This window comes from Festucalex cinctus, chromosome 7 (assembly GCF_051991245.1).
Source record: "Festucalex cinctus isolate MCC-2025b chromosome 7, RoL_Fcin_1.0, whole genome shotgun sequence".
Classification (NCBI taxonomy): Eukaryota; Metazoa; Chordata; class Actinopteri; order Syngnathiformes; family Syngnathidae; genus Festucalex; species Festucalex cinctus.
Genome location: NC_135417.1, coordinates 12,083,677 through 12,102,090, shown reverse-complemented (window position 1 = coordinate 12,102,090; position 18,414 = coordinate 12,083,677). Strand labels below are relative to the sequence as shown.

At 38.3% G+C, this 18,414-nt stretch overlaps 1 protein-coding gene across 3 annotated transcripts in view; it reads left to right on the top strand.

The window, feature by feature from the left end:
- The window catches only part of cdkal1 (CDK5 regulatory subunit associated protein 1-like 1), a 295,854-nt gene that overhangs the window by 1,439 nt on the left and 276,001 nt on the right, over positions 1-18,414 (top strand). For all 3 annotated transcript variants that reach the window (XR_013284163.1, XR_013284164.1, XM_077525811.1), the window contains exon 3: positions 559-671. Coding sequence is in view for 1 of the 3 variants with exons in the window: in XM_077525811.1 (XP_077381937.1) it covers positions 559-671 (113 nt within the window). In the remaining 2 variants the exon portion in view is untranslated. The remainder of the gene's footprint in view (positions 1-558; positions 672-18,414) is intronic.

Here is an 18,414-nt window from a genome sequence, read left to right as displayed (position 1 = left end):
GATATATATATATATATATTAGGGGTGTGAATTGCCTAGTACCTGACGATTCGATTCGTATCACGATTCACAGGTCACGATTCGATTCGATACCGATTAATCCCGATACGAATTTATAAGTCGATTGTTGCGATTTTTTTTCATTCATATTTAGAAAATACTAATCAGTAAGCTTGTAGAGTGTAAGATTTATATGAAAATGTATGATTTTTTTATCTGAAATTTCAGTCTTATATTGGTTGTAATCTGTTTCATGTTTGAACAGCATTAAAATAAAAATATTAAGGCTTAATGTGCCGTTCATATAACATTCTTCCATGCTCAAGGTGTGAATCCTAAAAAAAAAAAAAAAGATTCTGCCGATTATTGAATCGATTCGAGAATATCGCGATATATCGTCGAATCGATTTTTTTAACACCCCTAATATATATATATATATATATATATATATATATATATATATATATATATATATATTTTACTGTTAATAATTATGCTATGCGACTGTCTTGATACTTAGCCTTTCCACTCACGATCTTCTAAAAATGTCTTCCCAGTCTGATTCCCGGCACTCAAAAAATCTGGATGAAAACGTGGGGTTGCAGTCACAACAACTCAGACGGGGAGTACATGGCTGGACAGCTTGCAGCCAGTGGATACAAAATGACGAGTAAGAAATTGTTTCTGTGGTCTGTATTGTGTTTTAAAATGATGGGAGACGTATTCAACACAATACAAATTCTGAAAGAATCTTTAAAATTCCACTCCCCATAAAATTTTATAGGATCCATTCTATGTACAGTTGATAAAGCTTGTATCAAGGCGACAGTTTGATCGTGGAACTTTAACATTTTCATTCATTCTTTTTGAGAGGAAAAAAAAAAAAATTAATTTGCCCATAACTCCCTTATGTTAGACTTTAGAGGTGCCTCTGTATATTCTTGCAATATACATGTAAGTACCATCATTTCTTGAGCAGAATACAGTACACACTTGACTGTAATACACCCCTTGAAAATCAATTTTCACTTGTACTCATGCATTAAAAAAAAAAAAAATAGAATATTGGTATGTACCTTGATAAAACATGGCCCTTTTGAGCTGCATATCTATGATGATGCTAAGCTAGGAGGTAAGTCGTTACCATATTTTATGATGTGGATAGCACACGCTTTGGCTTTGACAAAAAAAAAAAAAAGTCAACCTCATGGAACATGGATAGAAAATGATTAAGTTACTAACTTACGACTTATTTTCAATGTCCATTCATTGCATTTGCTGAGAACGTCGACCTGCCCAACATGGCCGCCACATACCTCAGTTACATGGCCGTCTTGTCTTTAGCTTGATGCTACAGTGCTAACGTAGCTAATATTCTATCATCTCCATGATCAGCACGAAGAGAGAGGAAAAAAAAAAAATCGATCCGAAAAGGGCGGCGACGTATTCTGATAGCAATCAAGCGTTTTAAAACTGCCTGTGGGGGAAATTAATACAAAGAAAGCATCAGTTTATTTACTTCATTTGACAGGCACAATGCAGTCAAACGTATTTACAAGCTTGCAGCTGATGTGACGAATATCTCGTTTATAGCTGGTGCTAATTCCCAACTCTAGTCCATAATAATGTTAGTGAGCAGCGAAAAGGATGTAATTGTGGCGCTGAAAAAGATGATAGCAGATGTGGATGCAGTTAGAAAGGTGATATGTCGTTAATGTTTACAGTAACTTTTCATTACTGGTAAATCTATCAAACATCGCGTATACTTTGAAGAGTTGGATGCTGTCAATGACCACAATGTCAATTTTTTTTTTTCACCACCTAACCCTAAGTATAGAAATACGCGCCTTGATTTTGGATTATATATTTTTTATATTTCATATACTCAAGAAATTACAACACAGACTAATAGTACAATTATTTTCAACAAGTGCTGAAAGGTAAAGTAGAATTCTATTGGATGGGTAGAATCCTGAATTGTACCTCATATGGGCTCTGAATGTATGTAATTATGATATGAAACACAAGGGGGCACTGTTGGCCAGCGATGTTGCTAAAAATGAATTCTCCCACATAACATTCTGTCTGTCATGTGATCCTAGCATGAGAAGAGAGACAGACAAATATGACCCTGACAGGGCACAGTGATGAATTTTGCCAGAAGTTCGAAATTCTGACCCACCAATATTATAATCATAAATAATTTTAAAAATTCTTATGTTTTAGATGTTAGCATCTTCTACCCGTTCCTGCTCATACACATTAAACGAGCGTTACCAAAACTTTGAGCCACTGAAGAAAAATGCCACAAAGTTATACAAAATGATAATCCTGTCTCAATGTACTCACAGATGTATTTAATATGAAATCAAGGGTAGTTTAGTTGAACACAAAGCTTTTATTCTGCTGTAAATACCGGTAAGGCTTGATTGGTAACTTCTACCATCTAGAAGTGCATTTCATTTTTTTCTGCCTGTCACTATCTGCTGCTGGCATAGATGGATGAACCCAAAAATACTTAATTTGTCTTAAATCAACCACTTTCAGGCTAATTAACTCATTCACTCCCAACCATTTTCACTTAAGTGTTTTCCTAGATTTTGACTGATTTTTTTTTTTTTTTTTTTTTTTCCAAGGCCCGTGAAATATTACGTTCTATTGCTATAAAAATATGGAACATACCAAAAGAGAGATTAGTCTCTTCTTTTATCAGGGGAAAAAAAAAAGTATATTCCTATCTGTTTCGCTGTGTAGCAATTAGCAAGAGAACATGGCTAAGTTTAATCGTTTTTCACAATTCTGCTTAGAACTGTGGGGAAATCAGCTTGTTTTAACATGGCCTGGTTGATCTCTTATACTCTGCTGCCACTCAATCATTTTCTGCAGTAGAGAGACTGCATCAAAGCCTTCTCTATGCTCTGGCATAAAAAAAAAACAAAAAAAAAACAAATACGTCTTTGGGACACGTAAAACATTTAAAATGACGTATTTATATGTTTTTGGGAGCTAATGAGTTAAGTGAAACTGGTTAATTTCTAATGATGCGTGATATTTTTCCGGAACAGTAAAAACACTTCAAGGCCATAATTATAAAATAATAAAATGAATGTTGTCCAACCTTCAGCATATTCCACCTCATGTAAAAAGACGTAGAGGTGATGGGCTCGAGTTTAATGGCAAACTGTCCAGTTGTACATGAATTAATCAATAGTATGACCTTCAAGTGCTGTAGATTCACTTTTGATGTGTTCGAGCTAAGGCTATATTGTAAGAATTTTTCAATTGGCTTGTCGTCTCGGTACTTTGAACGCGTAATGAAATAAAAGTAGCATTTTTCAGGAAGTAGGTGCAGAGTTGTTTTCTCTTCTCGCTCTCGTTCCTGTGCGGGAAATATCCGCAGATTTTCGCAATCTGATTACTGCACATTGCTTCTGTAGCGATTTGAAGGTCCATTGCAAATAAAGGTGCAATTCAAGACAGTATAATGCAATACTCTCTTTGGTAATAAGATCAAATGTTGCTTTTTTATGGACCGTGTTTTGTTTTTGCTCAGTTTCTGTAACACCAGCATCATTCCCGCTTCTTCTTATTGGGTGTTTTGTATTTCACAAGGACCACCTACTTTTCTGATAGGAACATTTTGCTCAAAAGATATGAGATCATCATGAGTTTGGGATGGCAGTGCAACAAAGGCAGAACTTAATATTTTGCATTTGTTTTATGGTTATTGACCTAGAAGTATTTTTCATACATTTTAACTTTTGACTTAGCAGTGTGCCGTGAGAGATAATCGGGTGTGCCTCGGGCAAATATCTGATTTGATTAACTCATTTGATCCCAATAACGTGTAAATACGTTTTTTTTTAATGTTCTAAGTGTCCCAAAGACATATTTATACGTTTTTTTTATTTATGCTAGAGCATACAGAAGGCTTTGATTCAGCCTCTCAACTGCATAGAACGGTTGCATAAATGGTAGTTATTACACAAACGGCCAGCAGGTGGCAGCAGAGCAAAGGAGATCAACCAGGGCCATCTAGAAAAAAAGCTCAATTACTTACAATTTTAAATAGATTTGCGAAAACTGATGAAACTTAGCTCTCTTCTAATGTTAATTGCTGCAAAACGGAAACAGATAGAAACATACTTTTTTTCCTGATCAAAGAAGAGACTTTAATCTTTCTTTTGGTAGGTTCCATGTTTTTATAGCAATTGAACACAATATTCTGTGGGCCTTGCAAAATCAGTCAAAATCCAGTAAAACAGCCGGGAGCGAACGGGATTGCGAAATGTGAAAATGGCGGCGAGTGAATGAGTTAATTGGGCAGAAAATTATTTTCTAATGTAGCTATGCAAGCCACGTGGGTTGACAGGCACAGTATAATGTGAATTTTTTATTTTAACTAGACACAATCTCTGAGTCTACTTGTGCCATTTTAGAAACTAACAGTTTGCCAACTCAGTCACTGCCTTTGACAATTGTACAGTATAAGTCAAAGATTCGCGTTATGTCGGAGAGCTGGCAGTGAATTAGTTATGTATCATATGACTCGTGCCATAACTTGAAGGGCGACAACAATTTGACCGCCTTCTGGCGAAGATTGGCGTAATATAATTTATATGATGAGCTTCAGTCTCATCATCAACCTTTTGTTGGTTCTCTGTCATGAGCCTTCTTGGTTGGTATTTCTTTTATGCAGTTAAGTAGTTTGAAGCTTCCGCAGCCATTGGGGAATATTATTTCTCTCCATTGTCTACCACTTTCTGCCATGTCTGCAGGGCGGCGATTAAGGGGTAGCAGCGCTCTGCTAAAGCTGAAGGATTAGTTTGATTCCCGTTTCGTTCTCCTCGACAGTCTTTTGTCTTTTCCTCTTTGTTAGTTTCTTTTTTTTTTCTTCTTCTCCACTTACCTCATAGTTTGAGAGGCCACACCCCTTGCGTTCAGAGTGAGGCTTGTTCGTTGAGATTGTCGAAAGGAGAAATTGTCATGGACAAAATTGACAATGATTCTAGTGAGTTTTATGTGCTGTTGTGAATGAGTATGGAATGCTGTAGAATATTAATGACAGAGGGATGTAGTGTGTCTTATTGAAGACGGGTACTTGATTGATCATTTTTTTGTGTGTCTTGGCAAGACAAAACAGCTGACGTCATATAGTCATCAGATCGATGGCGCATCGTGAAGTAAACAATTTTAGACAAAGACCAAAAGCTATAATAAAAACATGACATCACCTCTTCTTCTCTCACTCACATGCTCCCCTGCCTCTTTTTTTTTTTTTTTCTGCCTACTCCCTCCTCCCCTAACTCTTTCATTCTTGCTCCAAGTATGACATCACCTGGTGTGAAGCGTAGTAGCAGTTGTTGTGGCGGCCTCTAGATGGCAGCCTAAACCCAAAAAGAAGTCGAAAGACGCGATGAGGTCATGCATCTCAGAAACATTCTTTGTCAATAACTTTTGCCTTTTTCGTTCACTGTTTTCATCCCAAATGTGGGTTAAATCAAATAGCTTGTTTATATAATGGAACTGCAAAGGATAGTTTTAGCTACAAGGGAACATATCCCCCATTAGCTGACATAATCAATAATCATGCTAGTGAATTTAAAGACTTAGACTTGACTTTATTGATCCCTTTGGGATGGCTCCCTCTGGGAAATTTACACGTCCAGCAGCAATGAAGAATAATAATAATAGTAGTAATAATAGTAATAATAATAGTGGTAGTAATAATAATAATAGTAATAAAAATTCAATTAATAAATAAGGTTACTACACCAGAGTGAATTAATAATTTATTGATTGAATTCTTATTTTTCATTTTATTATTATTGTTATTAATTCAATCTCTGGTGTAATAACCTTATTTATTGATTGAATTATTTATTTTATTATTTTTTTCATTGCTAAAGTCAAGTCTAAGTCCAATCATAATAATAAAAAATCCAAATGCAGTATAGCACAATTCAAATCAAAGTCTCTCTTTTGTCTGACTTGGTTCAACAAAATGGCAGCTTTTTCGAAGGCTGCTTCTTTGCTTTCATTGTGTTTTACACCTGCTCAACCGTCTGCACTTGTGAATGCCGGCGCGCATGCTTGACGTCTCCCAACTGGATGACCAAAGAGGGCGCCGTTAGCCTGCAGTAGCGCAAAATGAGCTCGTTGGAGGGGCTGGAGCGTCGTGCCAGAAATTGACATCATCGAAAGGCGTGTGCATTAAAATGCAAGCGCGCTCGCTCTCCCTGTCGCCTCGCACAAAACACTTCAGTTATGAGTTTTACATAGCGGTTAGACAAAATGACTCCCTTGTACACGGTGTCAGCCAAGTGGGCTGCTCTTAGTTCCTTGTTTGGGCACAGGCAGTTGGAGGATACGGCTTGACAAAAGGGGGTGTGAGGCGTTTTGATGAGGTTGAACAACAAAGATCGGCAGGTATTAAAGCTAGGAAAAGTGTTGGAGGTAATTAAATGAAAGACATGTTGAACTGAAGGTGTAGGAATGTCCTTTTGTGACACTTGAAGGAAAACGGGTTCATCCATCACGTATGTAATGTCGATATTTTGACATGTTCACATATCTTATTTTTTTTTCATACAACCCTCGTTTTGTTTTTCAGCCGCTCCTGCTGCGACGAGTTGCTGTATTACATCACTGCAGAGTATTCTCGCTTTTAGTGTGCGCGCGTGGAGACGTCGCATAACGCTGCACCTCATTCATTCACAAACCGGGAGGGTGAGGATTTTCCTCATTGGCCGACCGCGACGTTTACGCGACGTTTACGCGCCGCCGCGTCACGGCGAGCGAAGCCTTAAAACGTTCCGCCCTGACTCCGCCTCTCGCATTTGCAAACGCGCGCGCTCGACGGGCACACGATTTTCAGAGGTAGTGAGAAGTGGTTTCATATGGGGTGAACGCGTGACGTGACGCGTGCCAGCTGTCAGTTTGCAAAGATCAGGTGGACTGTTTTGTCTTGTCTTTCCGTTAATTTGCTGCTATATGTACCCGACAGTCAGCTCTGAGAGGGAAAATGATGTAAGGAAAACAGGAGAGGATGTATCTGCAGGAAGAGGTCGATGCAAAATTTAAAGCAGCAGTCCGCCTCACAGAAACACACTCGTGAGGTGCATGGCTGACCGTATGCTGCAGTAGCTCATTAAATGTAAAGCGATAACAACAGACAACTGAACCGGACGCTGGGTGCAATAAATATAATATATTCTGGCTCGTATAGCTAAATGCACACACTTAAATAATGTTTATCACTGCATCGGCACTCGGTTCTATTTATAATACGACTCTACAACAGCGTCGAGCAGACATATGACGGCTGGGGTGGCTGTTAATATGTAAATATGGATATGCAAATTCATTTGTTGTTGACAGGGTTAAACCATTTTGAATATTAAAGTTGTCACATAAAAACACACGCAAAGCCTAATGATCTCTTACTGAGTCGCAGTGTTTCAAAATGACTTTTTTTTTTTTTTTTTTTGTCTCAAATAAGCACTTAAGCGCACATTACTAATGATTTGCATTTACCATTTTTGTACTTGAAGTGGAGAAAAATTCAAATGCGGAATGGCTTACTTACGTCTTCTGTATGCTATAGGGGTGTTAAAAAAATCGATTCGGCAATATATCGCGATACTACATCGCGCAATTCTCGAATCGATTCAACAGGCGGCTGAATCGATTTTTAAACTTCCATTTTTAATGGAAAAATCTTCAACAAAACGTCTTACTTGGGGTTAGGGTTCACACCTTGAGCATGGAAGAATGTTATATGAACGGAACATTAAGCCTTAATATTTTATTTTAATGCTGTTCAAGCATGAAACAGATTACAACCTGTATTAGACTTAAGTTTCAGATAAATAAAGAATACATTTTCATACAAATCTTACTCTACAAGCTTACTGATTAGTTTTTTCTAAATTTGAATGAAAAAAAATCGCAACAATCGATTTATAAATTCGCATCGGGATTAATCGGCATCGAATCGTCGGGTACTAGGCAAGTCACACGCTTAGTATGCTGTGTGTTGCAGACAGGCATGCAAACATTTTCCGTGGCCTGGAATTCATCTAAGCCAACAAATAGATCATGAGTCCGAGCAGTCAAGTACAAGCGTTTAGAAGTCAGGAAATTGGAGTCATCCCAAGCCCCGCGTGTGCGTGCCGTGCGTGCGCGTGTCCGGTTGATCCGACAAGGTGACCCTCATGTATGCGGCATCCAGGAACCTTTTAGGAGCGATGGGATTCGGTAACCCAGCCGAGCCCGCTTTTAAAATTCCCTCGAGAGAAATCGGGATGGAGGAAAGAGGAGGGCGGGATTATCGCTCCATCTCGTCTATTGATTACGCCGAGGAAAGGAATTTTGACCACATCGAAAATGGAACGAAAACTGCCACTGTTGAAAATACAAGACGGGGGGGGTAATGACTGTTTCAATTTGTTTACATGACAGCCTCAACTCAACAAAAACAAAATGTGTAATTTCTCTTATGAAGAAATTAACGCTTGAAAGACGTTAGCAATTAATGTGACATGAGGGTGACGGCGAGTGCACGAATGAGTTACAAAGCAAAAAAAATCCAGAATGAGGTCTTCAAGGGCATGCAACAGATGTTTTTTTTTTTTTTTTTTTCAAGGCCGCCTGTGAACCCTTTTACCTTTTTTGTATTCTTTTGGAAGATGACCCCTACTTTCTGTCTTAGGGTCCAAATCTCAGACATCAGTGGCGTTATTTGCCGACCACCTGCTGAAATGGAAAGCAAAGTGGGCATGTTCATTTAAGACCACCTTGCTACATGTGATTGAACACCATTTGGGCTTACTGGTTTATCTGATGTGTGACAAACCTGTGGAAAACGGAACGTGACAGCAATTGGGAAGGTTAAAGAATTCAAGTATTTTTCAGCCCGAGACTGCTGATGTGTGCATGGGCACGTCATTAGTTTTGTAATAAATTAATTCTACACGTCCCTGTCTGATCTTTCCTTCATCCATATAAATGAATTGGCTGTGTTCGATTTCCACGTGAGAGCACAGATATCGGATAATGTGGATTTAAAAGCTGTGAACGATTTGAGCAGCGGGTTTCATTTGAACCGGCATCCGACAAAGTAACCTCGATCGCCAAGCAGGTGAAGAAAAAAAAAAAAAAAAAAATGATTGGAGGCAAAAGGCAGGGAAAAGCTGCGTGAATATACACAAAGCAGTTCATCGGGCGTTTGTACGACACTCGTGTACGTGCGCCGTAAGCCGCATAATTTGTCCGCTGGCCGTACTGCAAGGCAGGCTGTTGACAAGTACGTAATAATTGAGCTTGTTTTTGTTTGTGTATGTTTACACTTGAACTGTTGTGCTTTCATTCTTATTCACCATTTCGAATTGAATTCAATAATATGTATCTTGTCCCATATTCATGTTTGAATATCAAATGCGCTCTACTAATCTTTGATTTTTTCCTATCCTTCTAAACTGTGTCTCCATGTTCACGATTTCATCCAGCTTTCCCATTTGACATTTTGTTGTTTCTGGGCTGTGACAAATGGCACATGATTGATGATCTTGACTTTATTTTAATTAGTTTTTTTTTTTATTAACCCTGCACTATCAAGTCGATTTGTATTTTTGTGGTCTTGCACAGTTCAAAGACACGTGTTACTTTTAGCTCGTTTGTTCGCAACAACCCTCTTGTATTTTCACACGCAGCCACGGTGGCTTTTTACGGCTGTCACTGCCTTCACTTTGAGGTTGGGCGCCATCAACTTTTCATCAGTAGTGGCTCGAAGCGTGGCTTGCAGCACCAAATGAGCTGAGTGGAGCAGATGACAGCAGGACACCCCCCTGCTGTGCTGTTTTGAATGACAGAATGAGAGCTTGCATGTAAAGTCTCATGGCGAGCCAAATTTGAGGTGGGATGCCCTTTTATAGGTAAATGAATCGGTGTAACGTCAGTCCTTCAAATTTGCAAGTCTCCGAAAATAACATGAAATATCGGCTGTCTCCTAACGATGCATTGCTTTCAGAATTCCCGTCTTGGTGTATTGTTATACATTCACAGCATTTAGCTCCTGACCACACAACATTCAAGAGATTCGGATATGTACAGCCACCGGTTTAGCATAAAAAACAAACAAACCAAAAGACGGTGACAGGACATTGGATCATTTTTGTGCCATCTGCTTTCATTGGGATTTGGTGTTGGATTTGGGTGCGTGAATTAGGGCTGGAAATCTTTGACTGTCTCACGATTCGATTAGATTACGATTTTTGGGTCTACGATTCGATTCAGAATCGATTTTCAATTCAAAATGATTTGATGGACAAATGATTTCTGCTTCAATTTACAGATATGGACAACATGTTCATGATCTACTCCAGTCTGCTTTGCAAGATAAAATGACAGACATAAAAGTGTCTTTTTTAAATTTTTTTATTATTTTTTATTTATTTTTATTTTTTTTATAAACATTAATTTTGTATTTAAGTGCCTTTTCCCACAAAAACAGCATGTGGGCTACAACTGCCTTTTCCCCTTCTACTTCATTTCTAATTTAAATAAAATCAATTTTTTGATATTAATATCGATTCGATTAATAAATGAGAATCTCGATTCTTTTATGAATCAATTTTTTGGCACACCCCAAGTGTGAATGTATGTTTGCAGTGAGTACACTCAATTCTCACTTGGGCTTGCATTTTTTTTTTTTTCCTCATGAACACATAAAACTCAACATGAACTGATACGTGTATTATTTACTAAAGAAAACAATGTATTCATTTGGAGGCAAATTCTGTAACCATGTCTGCACCATCAAAGAACGGTTGCAGAAATGGTAGTTATTACACAAACGGCCAGCAGGTGGCAGCAGAGCAAAGGAGATCAACCAAGGCCACTTAGAAAAAAGCTAAATTACTTTGAATTTTAAATAGATTTGTGAAAACTGATGACACTTAGCTCTCTTCTAATGCAAATTTTTGCAAAACGGAAACAGAAACGTACCTTTTTTTTTTTTTTTCCCTGATGAAAGAAGAGACTTTAATCTTTCTTTTGGTAAGTTCCGTGCTTTTATAGCAATAGAACACAATATTCTGTGGGCCTTGCAAAATCAATCAAAATCCAGTAAAACAACCCGGGAGCCAACGGGATTGCGCAATGTGAAAATGGCGGCGAGTGAATGAGTTAAGGGCTTTGCGGTGTTCATTTTGAATTCATTGGCATCACAGCCAGACTTAGATCAAGTAGTATGTTCGGTGCAAAAAAAAAATAAGTAAAAAATTTCGTGCATTATAGTGATTATTTCTAATATGGTAGATCTGTGCGTGTCATTTGCGGAGACGTTGCCAAGTGAAGAAGGTGCTTCACTAAGCTTATCACATGTTGCGCTGTTTTGCAAAATGTGTTTGCCTTCGATTAATTCGCCGCACCAAATGGTTCCCCTTCCTCGTGAACAAGCTCCGTCGGCATTCGCCTCATCTCACTTTCATAGTGCGCATGCCAAGTTTAATTTTTCACTTCACTTTCTCCAAAACGGTTTCCGAAAGATTCTGTGCTTGAAGCGTCTCTCGGTCCTGTAAAGATTTTCCAGCCTTTTTTGAATAACGGCCGTCTCAGCAACTCTCTCCATCTCATTTGACTACATTAGCATCTTTACGAAACATGATTTGAATTTCCTCCCTTCTTACAGTCAAATTGCGTCTCTCAATTGACCCACCTTGTGTCCCGCTGCGTCCTTGCTCTGTGCGCTAATCTTTTATTCCGCTGCCTGCTATTTATTTGTGGAAATGATATTTTTTTTTTGTCATACTCTCCACTAGGGGTGTTAAAAAAAAATCGATTCGGCAATATATCGCGATATTACATCGCACAATTCTCGAATCGATTCAATAGGCGGCCGAATCGATTTTTAAATATCAATTTTTGATGGAAAAATATTCACTGAAACGTCTTAGGATTCACACCTTAAGCATGGACGAATGTTATGTTAATGGAGCATTAAGCCTTAATATTTTATTTCAATGCTGTTCAAACATGAAACAGATTACAACCTGTTTTAGATAAATAATTAGTACATTTTCATACAAATCTTACACTTTACAAGTTTACTGATTAGTATTTTCTAAATTTAAATAAAAAAAAATTGCAACAATGTACTCATAGATTCGCATCGGGATTAATCGGTATCGAATCGTGACCTATGAATCGTGATACGAATCGAATCGTCGGGTACTCGGCAATTCACACCCCTACGCCTCCGCCATGTTTCATGGTCTCACATTTAACATCTCATCAAATGTCTTGTACACGTTTTCTTTGGGTTTAGTCTGACAACTCATTGCATTTTTTTGGGGAAAGTGTCAGAGGAGGAATGCAAATGAGTCGAGGGATTTTCCCGACGAGCTGGCTTCAAAACCCGCGATGTCATATGGCCGCGTTCTGGGCCTCTGCCTCGGAAGCCACCAGGAAGCTCCGTGCCGTGCGCGCGGCGCGTCCGGAAAAATAAAAGCGCTCCACATCTGGGCTATTTGCATAGCATTTGCATGCGAACCCCAACTGGCTGTTTTTGGAATGCCAAGAGGCTAAATTCAGTATTTATTACTCAGGCCCATGACTAGTTTCACATTTTTGTGGCATTTGCATCTGATTTGCATGTCCCTCAGCCTGGTTGTGGGAATATGGGGCCAGATGACCTAAATTGTTTCACTTCCACTTTGACATGAGGAAAAAAATGGTGGATGAAGGCCTAATATCGCCATTAATCGAATTAGGCTACTTAACATGTGAAGGCGTAAATATTGGAAGGGTTATTAGCTGCAGTATCAAGTCAAAGAAATTTGCTTTTTAACCGAGCTCTTATTCCAGGGAGACAAATGTGTGTGCGTGTGGTGCAGTGAACAATTGGCAGACATTTTGTACTCTTAATATTGATCAGAAAGCTCCCCACCTTTTTCAAAATCTCTATTTCTCTAGCGCAGGGGTGTCCAAACGTTTTCATTTGAGGGCCACATACTGAAAATTCAGAAGGACGCAAGGGCCACATAATGTTATGACGAGAAATTGTGTTTAGTCCTAAAAATTGTACAAATAATTTATTTGTGCTTTTGCATATTTAGAAAAATGCTACAGTATATAAACCAATTTATTTGTAATATGGTTATTATAGTTTTGGAATTTTTCATTTTTTTTATTTTGCTTTGAGTTTTTTTTTATTATTTTTTTTAGTTAAGTTTAAATTTTAAAAGTAAAGTTTTCAGGGTGGTTCTGTTGGTTTTAGTTCTTTAATAAATGCTTAGTTTTAGTTTAGTTAGTTTCAGTATTAGTCATTTATTTATTTTTAATGTGTATTACTTGTGCACAAGATTAAAAAAAACACCATACGATCAAACGTCCTTATTCCGGTTTATATCAAAATAAATCTTCTAAAAATCACTTCAAAATCAATTGCTATAATTATAGTTAGTTTTAGTCAGTTTTGGAAACATACAATGTAGTTTCAGTTAGTTTTCTTTTGTTTAAAAAGCATCTTCGTTTTTATTTTAATGAAATTGATTTGAATGTTAGTTTTTTCGTTAGTTTTACTTAACTAAAATAAACTTCTTGAATAGCACTTGTGTTTTTCGATACCCTCCCTTCTTACTTTGACCATCTCCAAACATTTTTGTTTTTGATTTTATTTGAACTGAGTCAAATGCCATTTTTAGCATATGTTGCGGGCCACTAAAAAATGACGGTGGGCCACAAACGGCCCCCGGGCCGTAGTTTGGACACCCCTGCTCTCGCGCTACCTTTCGAGACAGTTTAGTTACAATGCATTAATTTTTGTCCTTTGAAACGATTTCAACGAGGTTATTATAGTATGAATAATACAGAGTAGACCTGCTCAGTTTCTCTTCATTGACTGCGGACATCAGCGCCTCTCAACTGTCACACCCACTTTTATTCAGTTCGACGCTTTAGCCCCACCTGCCACATTTCATCCAGGGCAGGTGAGCTTTTACATACAGGTGGCTTCTACGTTGGTCTTTCTTTGTCTTTGTTTTCAGGGGTCAAACCAGGAAGAAAACAGACGCACCTGCATGTTTTTTTTTTTTTTTTTTTTTTTTTTTTTTTTTTTTTTTTTCTCTCCCAGGCCATTTCACATCTGCCTCAAGCTGATGTACGACTTTTCTTTTTCTTTTTTTGCATACACTTTTACACACACACACACAAGCTTGCATGCGCATCTCTCATTGAACGTAAAGTGCCATCGCCTCGGGCAAACAGACGCAATCGCAATTGTAACGTCGAAGATGTAGCGCAACATTATTAAACCTGCTGTGTTATTGTTATGATTTGAGGAACTAGCTGTGGTCTGAATGATTTTGACGGTTGGATTTGTGTTGTTGAAAGAAGCGATCTGCGACTTCGCTGTGCAGTAAAGAGTAATTATTTTTTTTACTCAATTCATCGGATTGACGATTTGGTAAATTCAGGATGCTTTTTATGCTCGCGGTTTGTGTGAATGAAGCAATCGGTTCCAAATAATCAGCAATTTTGAAGGATCAATTGCAATTTGGATCTAGAGGAAGAGTTTTATCTCAGACTTTGTTTCTGTGTTCTGCTTTTATTTTTGTTACTTAAATACATAAAAAAACAACCAATTACCGTATTTTCCGCACTATAAAGCGCACCTCATTATAAGGCGCACCTTCAATGAATGACATATTTTCAAACTTTTTCCAAATATAAGGTGCTACAGTAGAGGCTGGGGTTACGTTACGCATCCATTAGATGGTGCTGCGCTAAAGGGAATGTCAACAAAGCAGTCAGATAGGTCAGTCAAACTTTATTAATAATTACAAACCAGCTTTCTGACAACTCCCAAATCACTCCCAAAATGAATAAACAGCTGTTTTATTATTTTCTCTGAGGTAAAGTATTAGTGTTAGCTAGCGATCCAAGATGGCGGGATCTTCTGCGCATGCGCGTCACCGATCGTGCAGGGTCACCGATAGCATCTCAATATTGATCCATATATAAGGCGCACTGGATTATAAGGTGCATGGTCAGCTTTTGAAAAAATTGAAGGCTTTTAGGTGTGCCTTTATAGTGCGGAAAATACGGTACATTTTATTTATATTTGAGATATTTAACTATTCATTGTCTGGTTTCAACTTCTGTTTTCCCGCCGCCACCTGTTTTCACAGACTCTTTGATCACGTTTAACATACCGGTAAAGTATGACTGGCTAAATAATTTACTTCAACCAATCCTTTTATATTAATTGGTCAGTGTTGATATGATTTGATCTTCCCCCAGTGAGACAAAAAAAAAAAAAAAAAAAATCATGTTCATGAGGAACAGACATTTTGATGGTACCATAATTCTGGTGTGGTAAAAGTGAAATCCCGAGTAAATTACTGTCCATCAGTAACCTTCCAAGATCCCTCCTCTTGCCCAGACAACACTGACTTCCTTGCCCTTGACTCTTAACAATCTCTGTCCGTGTGTGGAACATCTTTTCATGCTTGCACTGATGACCATAATGGCTTTCCGTCTGGGCTGCGGACTCGCGATTGGCCCCAATTAGTGTTTGAACCTGAGGCTTCATATCATCGACTCTCTGCAAGGTGAGACGCGCAATGGCAAAAATCTTTTTTCCAGACGCCCATTTCTATCCCCTGCGTGCGCGCCGCTCAATAAATCACCGTTAATACGGATTTAAAATCACAGTGAACCCATTATCGTATTTTTATTACCACCACCGGAATCTTTGCAATATGGTGCTGTACAAGTTCTTCTCTCCGTCTTCCTGTGGACAAATATGTACGTAAGTAACATTATTGCATGTTTTACAGAGTTTCTACTGTTTTCCTGTCCGCTGGGACTTATTTGCTGGGCCCAGGTGTACTCATCGTCAGCCAAATTAGTACTTGGCTCAACTCGTAGCATTTATCATTTCGGTTCCTTCCTCTTGAAGCATTGTTTGCCTATTTTGCTGAATTACCCCTTGCGTAATCACCTTTTGTTATAGTTTTACATATTAGTCATTTTACAGTTGAAACTCAAGTTGAATGCAGTACGTTCTGTGACATTTGATTTGTTTGGATTTTAAAACCGAATATAATGGCAATCTCTTGTTTGCCTTTTTGAATAGCTTAGGTAGATTGCTTTCAACTTAAAAGTCGTGTCAGACATTATGCCGCATTGAGTAGAGCAGGTCTGAATACTGATCGGAATGCTAAAACTTGTGCAGATTTCATTTGAAATTGTAAAACTTCAACATGGAGCAGTAACATGATTTTGGTCAGTTGATAGACGAGAATGTGACGCTGCTAGAACTTTTTCTATTTGCATTTGAGCAGCACCCTTTTTTTTATTTTTTTATTTATTTTATTTTTTTAAGTCATAGGCATTGGGTAAAAACTAAGGGTGCACCGATCACAATTTTCCGGCCGATCACTGATCCCCGATCTTTTAAAAAGTCTGACCTGCCGATCCCGATTTTTGTCGATACTGATATATTTTTTTTTTTTTCATTACTAGCAGCATATACCTTCAGTGTTCCAATCTTGTTTTATTGGAAAACATTGAAGAATATCGGCAAAATAATACAAATGGGTTGTTTTATTTGCACATGAAGTAGTTCTCGCAAATAAAAAATGAAAAACCATATTAGTCATCTCAGCAGAAGAGGACAGTGACTGACTTTTTCAAACCTCTGAGGAGGGAGATGAGATTGGTGGAAAAGATCGGTTTATTTTCAAGGGATCGGCGATCACCGATTTTCCACAATTAAGGAAATCGGGGCCAATCGATCGGCGCACCCCTAGTAAAACTTGTCTGAATTCTGTGGTACATTTCCATCTTTAGTTGCCCTTCTGCCTAAAACTCCCTTCACCAATTAATATTCCCTTATTTGCCCAACATATATATATATTTTTTTTTTCTTCAGATGCCCTCCCCCCAACTTCAGCCCACTTTCCTCCCGTTTGATGTTCCAGCTCCTCATCATCAAATGTAATGGACTCAGTTAGTTGAAAACTGGAGACATTCCCAAGTGGGCGGCTGTTTTTAAAAACGCTGTCAAACTGTTGGGTAGGATATGTCTGGTATGCGCCCCGCTGCGCTCGACCAGGCGCAATCTTCAGCTTCCGAGTACGCCGTGATGCACGGTGACATCCGCGCACCCGGCTACGCACGTCTGTCAGAGGTTGCGTCTTTCCTGCGATGATCCCGTTTACCAGTTTCGACTTTTGCAGACACTATCGACAGCGGCTCACAGCAGTCTTGACTAGAGATAGACCGCTAAGGTTTTTTTTTGGGCCCGATACCGATGCCAATTATTAGTAGTGAAGGATGCCGATAACCGATATTTGGAGCCGATATTCATTTTCACTAAAAAGGGTCATCAAAATTTGGAAAAAATACAAACTCCAGCTCTTATCTTTTTTTTTTTTTTTTTTTTTTTTTCTTCCTCAAAATCTTAGTCAATAGACAAGTTCTGGGATCTCCCAGGCGCAGAAGCATGTTTTCAAAAGTTAAATAAAAACAATTATTTTCTACGAAAAATAATAATTTCAAAATATTCAAAGTATTAAATTTTTGCTTATCAGAGTTTTAATTTCAATCAAAAACAGAAGGTGCAGAGAGTTCCCAGGGTCGACAAAAATGAAAATAAAAACGTTTTTTTTTTTTTAATTTACATTTAAATTAGTTCCCTGAAGTTAACACTTAAAAAAAGTAAAATAATAAAAAAGGATCTATTATCGGCCATATGATTCTTCAAAATGGCCGATGCAGATATTTCTCAAAATGCTGAATATCGGCCCAGCCGATAATCGGTCTATCCCGAGTCTCGACCTCGCTAGCCTCTTAGCAGGTATGACGGAGATGGCGTTCTCTTTTCTTTTCCTTGAACAAGTCTTTCAGCCCCAGCAGAGGTTTCCACAAGGGACATAACATGAGGCAAGATCAGATTTTGCGCTCCTCTTTTTGCAGCCGAAATGGCTTTAGGGTCTGTTTTCACTAGCTGCTTTTTGAGCCATCCCATGACCTCATTTTTTTTTAAGCATCTCTCTAAAGAGCTTACTGTTGCATGATAGAGCAGGGTGAGTTGGCCCATCACTTATATTTTAGGATTTTTAGGCCACATTACACAGCTACTTGGTCTCCGTATTCTTGTAAAGCAGTGGCCCCCCCCCACTATTGTGGACAGTCTAACTCATGGGTGTCCAAGCTTTTTCATTTGAGGGCCACATACAGAAAATCAGAAGGACGCAAGGGCCACATAAGAAAGTGTGTATAGTCCTAAAAATTGTACAAAGTGCTTTTGCATATTTAGAAAAAAATGCCACAGTATATAAACCAATTCATTTGTAATATGGCAGTAGGGTTATTATAGTTTGGGAATTTTTCATTTGAGTTCG